General features: G+C 33.6%; 1 protein-coding gene across 1 annotated transcript in view; it reads right to left on the bottom strand.

Moving 5' to 3' along the window:
• Window positions 1-14155, bottom strand: part of CFAP47 (cilia and flagella associated protein 47) — a 227488-nt gene that overhangs the window by 195525 nt on the left and 17808 nt on the right. Inside the window, exons 9-20 of the mRNA XM_015884388.3 lie at window positions 13427-13619; window positions 10741-10954; window positions 10216-10368; window positions 8595-8775; window positions 8392-8488; window positions 7130-7346; window positions 6261-6505; window positions 5193-5323; window positions 3944-4066; window positions 3072-3203; window positions 1989-2066; window positions 1289-1433 (exon numbers count right to left, since the gene is read on the bottom strand). Of these exons, the coding sequence (XP_015739874.2) occupies window positions 1289-1433; window positions 1989-2066; window positions 3072-3203; window positions 3944-4066; window positions 5193-5323; window positions 6261-6505; window positions 7130-7346; window positions 8392-8488; window positions 8595-8775; window positions 10216-10368; window positions 10741-10954; window positions 13427-13619 (1909 nt within the window). The remainder of the gene's footprint in view (window positions 1-1288; window positions 1434-1988; window positions 2067-3071; window positions 3204-3943; window positions 4067-5192; window positions 5324-6260; window positions 6506-7129; window positions 7347-8391; window positions 8489-8594; window positions 8776-10215; window positions 10369-10740; window positions 10955-13426; window positions 13620-14155) is intronic.

Here is a 14155-nt window from a genome sequence, read left to right as displayed (position 1 = left end):
ACACAGATATATATACACAGCAAATATTTATCATCAAGATATGAATGAACATAATATTTTTGTAATCATTCTGGAGGTAATTTTGAGAAGTGATAATCAACAGTAACTTTCATTAAAGACATTAAATACTCAGCTCAAGTTTTTTTCCCCTAAATGACTTTTAGGCCTTTACCAGTAAGGCTTCCTTAATTCTTTAGGCTTTTGGGTCCAATTTTAAAACACTGACAGAAGTATGAAGTAAACCTCCTCTGAGTTCAATATTCGCTCTGTGACAAAGCCATTTGAACAATATGGGATCCCAGTGGATGTAACATTACTCATTTCAAGCACAAAGTCTGATCTAGAAATTTTGTAATGAATCAATTCTCAGGCTGGCTAGTAGTCTGTCATAGACAGTCTTACAGACCTTTAGTTAAGATGACTGACTAAGGGCCTTCACTTTCCATTAGAAATCTGTTACATGGTAGGGAGACGCCTTTATTCTCATCAGATTATTTTTTGTGATCACCCAAATTTAGTTCTACATGAGAATATAACTAGAAGTAAGTTAAAATAGTGGCTTGCACAATAAAATGTTTCAATTTCCTGAGCTTGCAGGGATAAGAGGCTGAATGAACATAGCTGAAAAATCTCTCATGTCTGAGTGCAGCACAAACAGGACTGAGTTAGAAAAGGGATGAGCAACAAATAAAGAATAAAAACTGTAGTCATATCAAGACACAAAGAATAGCAGCCAAATTCCTCATGTTCCTCTAATGCCATTCTAATTTGGGGACTACGTAAAAGAGATCCTGTGTTGAACTCACAGACACCTTGCACCGTCCAGAACACTATAACGATGATGAATTAACTTAAAAGTAAATATTATCAAAACAATAGGTAAAAGTCTAAGAATAGAATCTAAGTATAGCTGACATTCTAGTTTGGGGGTTTTTTAATTTTATTTTAATTGGTGTGAGGGTATTCAGACATTTTTAAATGCTTTTGCAACCATAGATTAAAAAAAATAATAATAATCTACAGTAAGCTCTATTTTCCAAATGCTTAGTTTTAACAAGTGTCATTTTTTATAAACAACTGTTTCATATAAAATGATGGTCTTAGGTATTCCTTTATATGGTATATTTTATAAATATATTTTATAAATATATTTATATTTATAAATATATATTTATAAATATATTTTATAAATATATTTAATATATTTTATTTCTGGTATACCAGAAATTTTTTTATAGTTTTCTTCCATTTTGTATTCAGTGTAAGTTAATACAGCAAAAGCCAATACCTGTCTGGTTGTTAACATTAAGTTTAAAATCTTGACAATTCATAAAATCGAACAGCACTTTGGTACATGCGTGTCCTTCATTCTGCAGTAAAAATGGAATTGATTTTGTAGCACCAACATAAACACCACCAAAATTAAACAGTTCCTGTAAGTTTACAGAAAAAAAAAAAAAAAAAAAAAAAGGCAGTCAAAGTGTTGTAAAGTAAAGACTGTAGTTGAATAGAATTTGAAAAATTATATTTTTTACCATTAGGCAGGCATCTCAGTTGATAAAATGTCTTGCCTAACCCTTATCTTGAAATTCTTTCCAAGATCGCAAACGCAACAGTTAGGAATTCAATATAGAAGTCCAGTTGTACCATCAGGAGGGTTTTCGTCTTTCAATAAATAGATCGGTGGATCCACTTATCTCTGTCCTACATTTTTCTCTGTAACTAACTTAAAGAAATCCTCTCTGTTTTAATATAGTTATTTTTCCCAAGTGTTCAAGTTCAAAGTTTAAAGGTATCCCTTAGTGTAACTTTTACATGTATGTTTAGTTTTTCTCTTCCTAAGTTACTTTCCTTCATTTGATAATTTTCTCAGGCAGTTAACATAGGAAATAAAACAGAAAATACAAAGTAGAAATGAAGCACTTTGACATCAAGGCAATGCAAAATACTACAAGTCTTACCAGTTGGTAGAATGTCTTCATACTTACCACATCAATATTTATTTCAGGGATTTCTACAAATCCACTAATCCTAAGCGTTAATACTCCCGCGTTTCGAATTGCTACCTAAGTTAACAGAGAACAGGGTGATTGTTGACAAGGTCACTTTAACATAAGTCTCATCAAAACAGTCACAACTATATGAATAAGTAAAAACGGACAAAAAAAAAAAAAAAAAAAAAAAAAAAAAAAACAGATCTAGATAGCCAATGTCATCAATAAAGTTCCAAAAAGTCTAGTCTTCTGCAGACAAAACAAATGTGGCAAGAAGTTTTTCACTAGAATGAGCAGTATCGTCTAACAGGTTAAAGCTGAGTGGATGAATTAGTTCTACTCAGCAAACATGAGTACTAGCACGCACATTTGTGGGCAAAATCATAGAATACTTGAAGGAACTGCTGGTGCAAAACAGATGATGTTGTCTACAGCAATGTTTGTTAGAAGTGGAATGAATTTAAAAAAAAAAAAAATGATTACTACATTCAATGAGCATAATGCAGGCAGCCACAGAAGATGGAGAATCTGGGATTGGGGTCAAAAAAGGTAACAAAGATCAACCCCAACTGTAGAATCCTTTCTTTTCTTCCTCCCCACTTATCTGATTGCAGATGAGTTCAGGAAGCAAACACAAAAAACAAACAAGGATTAGGTGTTTATTGTACTCCTATTATCAGATCAGATTTATTATTCATTTCTGAGTTGACTTCATTTTGTAATTTTAACAAAAAAGTAGTCAGAAAAAATGAAGAATATTTCAGTCCTGCAACTCCATAAAACACTGAAACTGTGCAGATGTCTATATGATCCTATGAAAACAGTGAAATGTTAGTTTCCGAAGCTTGCCAACAGTATGACATGAATTAGCTCAAGTGAGAGCCTGTTTAGGTACTTCTGTTATTGGTCTCAATGGTGCTTTGAACAGCTTACTAGCCATCAACAACTGTGAGAATCTCTCCCACCCCCCCACCCCCCCCGCCCCTTCACACACACACATTGGTTAGAATAATGGAGGAATACTCCAGTGCTCAACTGTACACTCATCTCAACATACAAGCATACAGATTTGAATACCTCTACTCTTGTATCAAAGTTCATTTTTGAATTTGGAATGAAGCTGAATTTGAGATCAGCACAGCCTCCCACAGGTACCACCCCTTCAGAAGGGGTGATCACCATCCCAGGCACTGGACTTGAATCAAGAACCTTCAAACACAAACATGAAATAGCAATAGTAATGAAACAAAAAAAAATTCACTGCTAAAAACGATATCTATCATAAAGCCTTTATATGAAGATTCACCTTGTGAGAATAACATCCAATAAACAAACAAACACAACTGGCACAAATCAAAATAAGCTAATCAAATAGTACCAAAATAAAGTATGAGCAACAGTTCTGAGGATTTTCCTGAAAGCAGTATCAGTCACTATATAAGTATAGCAAATTATTCTGTGATCATAAGGACTGATGTGGTTAGGTTTCCTACTAAATAACGTTTTATATCTTTACCTACTCCAGCATTTCTTTCACCTCTTATCTAAATCATAATACAGTCTACCTTCCTCTCAGCTGTTAGCCTAGTAATCACATCTGCTGGGGGCAATGCAAACATAGACAACCCATTACTTCTCACATACTAAATGCCTCCTCATTAGGTGCATGAATATGGGATTCTTCCTTCACTTCTGATTTTCATGAAGCTTTCAGAATCTCCTCGATCAGTAATGCCTTGTCAGATTTGTTGTAACGGATAGAAAGATAGACAAGCAGAGGGACAGAATTCTTCATAGAGATTTTTTTTTCTTCAAAAAACTAGACAGAAAACAGGTAATTTCATATCCAATGACTGAGAATGCAAAATTGTAACATAATCTGATAAAATGAACTCCTTCCTCCTCCCCGCATCAAGACATAAAACGTGCTAAAAATACTTTCAGCTTACTTGGAAGTAGGCATGATTGTATCCTCTGTTTTGAAGAGTGGCAGTCTTACAAGTAAGTAAAACCAATGGACAATGACTGAAGGGTACCCTTTGTTCCATAAACTGAACTTTTGTAGGACCAAGCTATCAAAAAAAAAAAAAAAAAAAAAAAGCAAACTAAATAACAAAGTATAAATAATCAGCCCAATTTTGTAATTTTGTTCTCAGTAACTAGCAAGCTGACGTATCTGTGCAAATGTTTAAATTGTGACTACTCAAATAGAAAAACACAGGTTAAGTATATGATGAGATTTACACAATCTATTGAAATCTATTGAATCTATCTAGATTCAAAGCAATCAGATACAAACATTAATATATTTCTGAGCTGAGATAAATAAAAATATTCTCGGAAAATTTAAAACCATAAGCTCCCTGATTTTTTTAATCCTAAATGTGTGAGCAGAACAATATACTTCAGAGATCTTAATGCAGTAAAACCATGAAAATTCTAACTTACAGATACTTTTAGATATTCTTCTGAAGTCTTGGAATTTGCCATATGAAGCTCAGAAAATAAATATATAGATAGATAGATAGATAGATAGATAGATAGATAGATAGATAGATAGATAGATAAATGTATCAAAAGGAAAAGTTTCCTTGGCATTCAAAATGGAAATACTATAAAGCAAGCAGTTGGTAGAATTATAATAAATAAAATCAGTCTCATTCATACTTCCTGACACATGTCACATTGCATATCAAGTGATTCAACTAGGCTGAATTTCTTTTCCAGAACATCTGTTATTTTCTCATATGATTCCTTCTGTAAGTTTATTCTGTACCACCTTAAAATAGTTTGAGACTGACAAAATTACATAACAGCCAATCAGTGAAGCTATTCCTACTCTGAATTATTTTTTTTTTTTAATTTTCTTTCTCCTTCATTTGAATCCCTACTACATACACATAAAGAACTGTTATACCACCTCTCTACCTTCGTTTATTTATATAAGTAAATCAAGAACTATTAGAGCATAAGACAGGGAACACTCAGTTGGGATACCAAAGGAGATATACCATCAAAGACAAGAAAAAGTGTCTTTGTCTTGCCATCAATTCGTTAAAACAATATTCTTTTTGTAAATGTGTGAAATAAAAGTTACATGAAACTAAAATATTTTTGAACATACAGCCATGGAATTATATGTAAGAAGTTACTTATTAAAGAGATTTTCTTCTGTAAGCCCACTGAATTAAGTGTTACCTTTGCAAAACATTTCAATTTAGTTGTGTTTCCTTTACACACACACAAATCAAATTCTCCTTCTTCTGCAGAGCTGAATCCTGGATGCCAAACAACTTCACACTCCAAGTCACTATAGGGATCCACAAAGCCTAAATAAATGTGAAGAATTTACATAATACATCAAACAAATTTACAATTCTCAAATTATGCAATTATAAATAACACAAGCACATTAGAATTGACACAAAACCAACATATCAAAGATGCCAAACAGTACAATGAATGAAATAAGATTAACCTCTGAATTCTCAAGATAACTTTAATATTTCATTTTATTAGAATCCTTAGAGTAAATTACACTCAGATTTCATCTATATATTTATTTTTGGCCAGAAATTACTCAACTAAAAGGACAATCCTTGTAGAATACAACTTTTGAGAAGAAGCATATGCTTTTCCTTGCTTTCAGTTGACTCTGAACTCAAAATAGCTTACCTCTCAACAATCAGAGCACACTAAGCTCCTTGTTCAGCCAAATCTTTTTTGAACTGAACAATGCCAAACCATTTTGGTTTTGTAGTGTTCTTGTTTGTGTTTTTTTTAAATAACAAAGCTCCAACCTATTTCTACATAACAATACTTCACAAAGGAAAAAAAAAAATAAAAGCATCACATTGATCTTACACTGAAAGTGGAAAGTAATCCTAGGTTGAACTATACTCATGTCACTCACAGTAACCACGTTAACTTCTAGCAGCTTTTTTTACACAGCACTTTTGGGAAGTCTCATGTCCTGATGAGCAGTGTGATGCCACTGCATCACTTGTTAGATATCCACAAATTAAGCTCAGAAAAATGGTTACAGAAAACCTGTTTGCTGGATATGGAAATATCAAACTGGTGTTTAAGGTGTGATGGTAGGGCTTATATCAGGAAAGCTGCCCTGGTACCAACACACCACAGTCTGATACTACCTGGCAATATATTGATGTTAAATATAAAAACAGAATTTATAGTATCACATAAATGTTTGCATTATTTAAGATTACTGACATTTAAGATACACATCGTAATTGTATAGTATACCTTTGGTTGGCTTTATAGAAAACGCAGTTCCTTTTTCTGTAGATAAAGGTTTCCAAGTAAAGCAAGCAGTACAGTTTCTTGGATTGTATACTCTGACTGTTGCTCTAAATTCTGTCTCTGCCAGGTAGCCAGGAATAGGATTTAAAATCAATTCTCTCTCAGACAGATGAAGTTCAACAGGCACTACGTTTGCAGTAACCAGCACACGCCCAGGATGTTTGTTGTTTATTGTGTAAGTGAAAGTTCTGTAGCATAAAAAAATATAGATACATTACTGTAGCTTTTCTGTATTTGTTATGTTGTAATCAAAGTAGAATTTATATGAAGTGTAATCATTAGGAAGACAATTATGAAGCAAATGAGCATGAGCACAGTTAAAAATGATAAGAAAAAGTTACCTGTAATTGTTTTGCATGTAATTTAAACCATCTGATTGGTGAAGATCATCCCAAAGAATTACCAACTTCATACTGCTCTTTCACAATAGCATTAGTAATCTGAGGGTTTTAACTTGATACTAAAAATCTAGTAGGTGGTTTGTCTGTATATTTAGCCAGGAAGAAGTGTATGATATGAGCACAGATGCAAAGAGGTAAGAATATAATAGAAGGAGCACAGTATTTTCACAAATTTTCTCATAAGAAATGAACTAAATTAGCAAAATCCAAACTCTTTCTCCCTGTGGCACTATGGCTATACATGCTTGCAAAATTACTCAATGTAAATCTGCCTAAGTTATTGAAATTACTACAAGTGTACGTTCATAATTTTATCATAATTATACCAACTTTAAACTAGCCACTGGTTGTTTTTTTTTCCTACTAATACAAACGTAAAAGGTAAATCAAGACAAATATAAGAAGCCTTACTTTTTAAATATTCCACATATTTTTGATTTAAATTCTACTGGAAAATGAGTCTTTGTCAGAGGAGGCACCACCTGATGCAATGGACCTGCCACCGTCAATTCATCAGCTTCAATCTCAACTTGTATCCATATATGAACCAACAAGTTATTGATGATTTGCAGTTTTCTGGCAGTTGTAGAGCACACACAGACATCACCAAAGTTCATAGTAGAAGGACCTGGAACATATTAGAAAGAAGATCTTCAACACTAATTTACTACTAAAACATTTTCATCAAAACAGTTTAGTCTTCCAGATCACAGAATTAGTAGCAGAACAAATTCTGTTTATTGAAATATAATTTTTCCTCAATCAGATACTTAAGTAGTTTGAGAAGCAACAATTCAAAATAAAACTAAACTTTTCAATTTGTTCTTTGACACCTAACAATTTGGTTTTATGAAGCATGTAATTTGATGGTGATAAAATGATCATCTCTACTGTATTTACTGCTATCACCACACATCATGCTGGTCTGCAGACTTCAAGCCCTTTGCATGAATCACATATTTTACAAAACCCTAAACATTTGTCTATATTAATGTATTCAATTTATTCTACTTTTCCCCAGGTGTATCAGTATGGAGATATATATACACACAAGTTATAGGTACAAGTTCTGGCTTCATTGAAAATTCAAAAGACAACCCAGGAAGCAATGACATTTTTCACTTTGCATTTAAATAATATGATCTGCCCCTATGACCTTAAAAGAGACCTTTTATACTACTAAGTGCTGTTAATAGATTAGACCCTCATAGACTTTAGAAGTTGTTACTCTTCCCATCACAGAGCATTCCACAAGAATTATTTTGAAAGAAAATCTTGAAGAAGTTTTACTTTGAGGTATTACTGTTCACTGTTATCTTTAAGAAACATTCTGAGGACTCCAAGGAGTCTTGCTGATATTATTGTTGGTCTAGATACTATGCATTAACTAGCCATAATAGTATGAGAAGGCCTTATATTAAGCTACATTCATTTGTCCATAATAGGCCACAGCAGGACTGGCCTTTAAAGGAGGCTCTCCTTTCACATGTCCAAGCCTAATTCTACCTCTGTATTGTCTGATAAGTACAAAGCTTTTGTTAAACACTACTGTAGACATCAAACCACTGAACTAAGCTATTAAAGATGAAAAACTGAGGAAGCACTTTGTGTTACTACAAATTAGCATTTTTATAACAACTGTATACATTTAATAACAAGAATAACAATCTTACCAACTAGTATTTGATGAAGTTGTTTGGGTGTCAAAGTTAGATTACAGTCATCCTTCTCTTGAATAGAAGACGGCACAGAATTAAGCCCACTCCAAATCTGGGATAAACACAAGACATCTTCTCAGGACAGGATAAAAATTCTTAATCTCTTTTAATAGAGTAAATACATTATGCTTATATAACTACTCGAGCACTCAACTTACTTCCTCGATTGAAGCACTTTCTGCCAATTTTTGACTAGTTAATAGGCAATTCTCATTCGAAGAAAGCATTTTCAACTGCAACTTCTCCTTGGGAAAATCCGTGACTGAGATCTTTGGTGACATAAGCCTTTCTGCTGTTTTCAAATCTAAGCTCACAAAATTATCATAAATATGAAACTGCCTGGAGAGGAGGGGGAAAAAAAATTGTATGGAAATCAATAATTTTGAGTGTTCTATTTAAAGTATTTGAGTATTCTCATTAAAGTACCTTGGATATATATATTTTTTTTTTAATAACAAATTACACTAAGTAAGAATATTTCGCTATAAAATAAATCTCAAATATAGTCTTTTATTATATTGTTTAGACAAGGACTAGGCTGTTGCACAGTTGTGGATACTGCTTCACTAAATGCGTTACAAGCACTACGGGTACAAGAACATACATATTATATCATGCCTAAAGTAAACCTTAGAGAACAATGAAGTTGTCAAGTCAAATACCGAAAAAACAGCAACTGCCAAGATTACAAAGGATCCTTTAACTGTGTATGCCTGAACTTACAGACTAGTTCCCCAAGCAATTAACTTTTATTGCTCAAAGTTAAACTCCAGTCAATTTAACCTGTAACCAACAGATTTTAAACTTTCAGAAATCTTAGGCAGATGCTTCATATCAAATACTTAGAAAATTACAACTAAGTTCAATAACAACTATGAAATTCATCTGAAAACTGAAATATTTATTTCTGCTCTTGCTCCTCAAGAAATACCTTAAATATTCCATGGTCACAAAAGTCTATAGTCACATAAGCAGCACATGCACTACACAAAACCATTCCTTTCAAGAAAATCATATACTCTGTGCCCACATAAAAAAATAATGATGCATTCACCTCTGGCAGACCTTGTCTGAATCATGATGTAATCTCAATTTACATTGTTCTGTGCATATACAACAATAACCTTCTACCCCTTAATTTTTAAATAACAGGTTTTGCAAACTTAACAGTCTTTAAGGTAGAACTTCACCTTTTCTTTTGGAGAGGGAGGCTTCATAAGCTTTTGCTTCCTCCCCCTCATTTTTTTTCTTAAAAAATACTTAAAAACATCAGTGCCGCCATGTCTGGCTTCTGTAGATTTTACTCCACAACACACCAAGTAAATAACAAATTCTCACTTTATAAACTTGTATAAATTAAGAATAGGATGCCAACACGATCCTTTGATCTTATCCGCCACATTACACAAATTAGGTTTATGTGCAGGTGAGCCATTCATGCTGATTAAAAATTATTTCTTACATATTAAAAAAAGAAACCAATATAATCAACAGCATGTTTTCGCAATGATAAATAACCAACTCTTCCTAGAGATCATTTTCAGTTTTACCTAAAGATGCACAGCCCTGGACATAAGTTTTACACTGGAAGTGCTCACTGAGTATCTAAATGATCATTTGACTCATGTTGTTTCTGAATACATTATAAATGAAAATATCAAAACCATAAGTATTTCTAGATGTGACAATTTTGGTGCAGCTAAATGAATTCTGTGTGTGTATATACATATATTTCATAAAAGCCCAAAATATTTATTTATCCTTTAAATAAAGTCTTACCTGGTAACATCTTTCTGTAAGCGACGCTGCCTTAAACTAGAAATGAAATCAGCATAGTATTCCTTATGTGCTTCCTTTGACAGTAGTTCAGAGTCAGTATAAGAAAACTCTGGATCTATATAATTATATCTCTCAGTCTTTGTAAAAATAGTCCTAAAAGTTTAGAAAGAATTTTAGTTTCGTTATTTGTATGAGATGATTCTGGGTCTTCTTAGAACTAAAATACATTGATTTTGCTATACACATATATTTAACTGTGAACATACAGCTGATTATTAATATTTAACCTTGTAAATGCAACCAAAATGAATAATTGAAATTGTAATAGCTACATTTAGAGTTTCACACACAAAAAGTCAAGGCAATAAATGTATGTGCAAGAGGATCAAGGTCTGCTAGACTGCAATGAATTTTAAAGAACATAGTTTGAAAAAATAACTGTCATATTAGTAACCAATCTTGATCTACCATGAAACATATACATAAATGTTTATTTTCAAATATTACTTTTTCTTAATTTGTTACCTGTACTTTTTATTTCGTTCACTAGGTCGAATGCTGGTTGAGCGGTCATTAGGAAAAGCTATAAGTGCATCCCCCTTAAAATTCCTGTTTATTTGATGAGTATGAATTCCTGTTTGGGTTGATTTAAGTATTGCCATAGGTGCAGTACGAGCACACTGTCCCGTGTCATCTGCTACAAACTGCCCAGTTGCATTGGTAATCATTGGTGTTATACCTTAAAATTCAAAAAAATGTGTTAAATACTTATATTTGTACTTGTAAATCAGAATTCAAAGTACTACATAAGAAAAATACCCAATAATTTATAACAGTCCACTCAGCAGCCCAACAATTGCATTTGTCCATCCCACTACTCTTTCCTAGGATAAGAGGACCATTCTAAGAGCCAACTACTTTCACCATAGTCAAATATATATATATACACGTTTATGTTGCAAACCAAACAACCTGTACTGTGTCCAGCCTGGGCACTATTTTCCATCCTCCAAGCTATAGGATTGATTACAATCACTTCCACTGCACGGGCAATAATTTACAAGAAGATTCATTCACCCTCCCTGACTCCACCAAAGACACAAACAAAAACGCATCCACACAGACTGGGAGAAGGGAACAAGAAAATGTTCTTTATAAGCCTTCAAGTTGGAGGGAAAAAAAAAAAAATAGGACTGACAGAATGAATGAATTTAAGAAAACAGCAGTTAGAAAAGCTGACAGTTATCAAGGGCTTTGAATGTGAGAGAGTAATCAAAAAAATATCAATAAGCTTAAACTCTGATGACTATTAATATTCAAAAAAACATTTTATGTATACTTATGTATGGATGCCACATGTGCATACATAAGTTATATATAGACTGCTGGCTACAACTCACATGGGAAAGACTGAGGTACTGAACTTTTTTTTGCCTCAGTCTTCATTGGCAAGTGCTCTAGCCATATCACTCAAGTAATAGAAGGCAAAGGCAGGGACTGGAAGAATGAAGAACCATCAACTGCAGGAGACCACCTGAGAAACCTGAATGTATACAAATACATGGGACCTGATGAGATGCATCCAAGTATCCTAAGGAAACTACTGGACTAAGTTGCTAAGACACTATTCATTATATTTGAGAAGTTGTAGCAGTCTGCTGAAGTCTCTGCCTTCTGGAAAAGAGGAAACATGACCTGGGGAACTCAGTCAATTTCACGTCTATGCCCAATAAGATCATGCAGACTATACTAACCCACATAGAAAATAAGAGGTGACAGCCAACATGGCTTCAATATTTAACATCATTTTAGCAATATGAACAGTGGAACACAGTGCACCCTCAGCAAATTTACTAATGACACCAAGTTGTGCAGTTCAATTGGCAGAAGTGCTCCCATCTGGAGGAAGCTTAATAGTTGAGCCTGTGAGCCAAGTGAAGTTCAACAAGATCAAGTGCAAGGTCCCACACCTGGTTCAGAGTAATTCTAAAAACAAACACAGGCTGTTCAGAGAATGAATTGAGAGCAGCCCCAAGGGGGAATTACAGAATCATAGAATCCTTATAGTTGGAAAGGACTTCTAAAGGCCATCTAGTCCAATTTCTCTCAATGAACAGGGACATCCACAGACAGATCAGGTTGCCCAGGGAATGATCCAGCCTCGCCTTGAAAGTCTCCAGGGACAGGGCATCAACCACATCACTAGGCAACCTGTGAAGAAAGGCTGATAGATGGGGCTGCTCATTCTGGAGAAGAACTCTGAGGACATGTCATTGCAGTACTTAAAAAAGTTAGAAACTTTTTATAGAAGGAGACAATTATGGGAAAAAGGGAAGCAGTTTTAGAAGTAGAAAATATTAAAAGTGAAAAGAGAGAGAGACTTAGATTAGATATCAGAAGGAAGTTCTTCACTCTGAAGGTAGAAAGGGAATAGAAAAGTTGCCCAAGTTGTGTGTGCCTGGAAACATTCAAGGGAAATTGGATGTGCCTTCGAGTAACCTGATCTAGAGGAAGATCTCACAACTCATGGCAGTGGAGCTGGAACTAGATGGTCATTAAAGTCCCTCCCAGCTCAAGCTGTTCTACAATGCAAACCATTCTTATATATAACTTATAAAACTACTAAAAATATGGTATTATAAACACATTTTTAATAAGGACCTGAAATCTCTACCAAACAAAATGTGAATAATACACATACAAACTAATCACTGGACATATTCTGAAAGATTTTTATGCTATCACAGCCTTTACAGATTGGGAAGAACCACAGGACACAGAACAGCTAGCAGGCTCCATAAACTGGCAAATTCATCTAGTAGTAACATATAGACAATAAGGAATACCCTGTTGTCCTTCTGACTTTGTCCTGTGCTCTCTCTTTCTCCTCTCTCACAGCTTAAAACTAAAACACATTAGCACTGTGTAACAGCATCACTGCCAAAAACAGAACATTTACTGATGTATAAAAGTTAAATAATAATATGATTAAAAGTTATTCTTTAGTAGTTGCACTTGGTTAAAATACAAGCCACTTTCCTTGCATTCATTTATACTTTTCTGGGTATACACTGTCCAGCTGAGCATTCTCTCAAATCCCAAAGAGAAATTATTTTTTAAAAACAGACTAAAAATAATATTGTAAAAAATCTTCAAAAATGCATTTTAAAAAATATTTTATCACTTATCACATATGATTTTATGATCTTACCGGGATTCATTCTGAATATAATAGTTTTTGGTTTAGATTTGCACACACCGATAAGGTCCAAATATATTTGGTGAATAGATTTTGTCTTTGAAACTTTTAAATTATTCTTGTCTAGTTCTGTACCAATTATATCAATAACCTGCTTCACTTCAAATATTCCAATCTGATGTGGAGAAAATGAAAATATAAAATCCTGTAAAAGAAAAGTGGTTAATGAGACCTTACATAGGAAAAAAGTATACTGAAGCTACATGTAATTCTGTTTAATGGATTCACTATTCTTCCTGTTTAGTTTTTAAAGATGTGTTCAGCACTGTGCTTTTGAAGTATGCCAATGACAACACGTATGCACACATATATACACCAATGCTATAGAACACCAGCAAAATCCTGCTAGTTCATTTCTGAGATAAACTATTTTTTCATGTCCCAAATGACAGGTTTGTTAAATTGCTTCCATATTCAAATTAAATTTAGCATAGCTTCTTATATTAAAGAAATACTATGTTACTCAAGTACTTGCAATAAACTAAAGGAAATGAAAATAGTGTTGCAAGGGCTCACTCTTCTCAAGATAGTAAAATGCCAAAAAATTAAATCCAGGAAAAATGTAAGTAAAATGATTTTGGAGGAGCTCCTTCAGAAAGGTAATGTGGCCTATAGCCCAGCTAATGTGGCCTATAGCCCAGCTGAAATGTCTCTACACCAATGCACACAGCATGAGAAATA

This window comes from Coturnix japonica, chromosome 1, assembly GCF_054131305.1.
Source record: "Coturnix japonica strain WE chromosome 1, WE-NBRP24, whole genome shotgun sequence".
Taxonomy (NCBI): Eukaryota; Metazoa; Chordata; class Aves; order Galliformes; family Phasianidae; genus Coturnix; species Coturnix japonica.
Note: the sequence above shows the minus strand (reverse complement) of the source record. Positions and strands in the feature narration are given on the sequence as shown.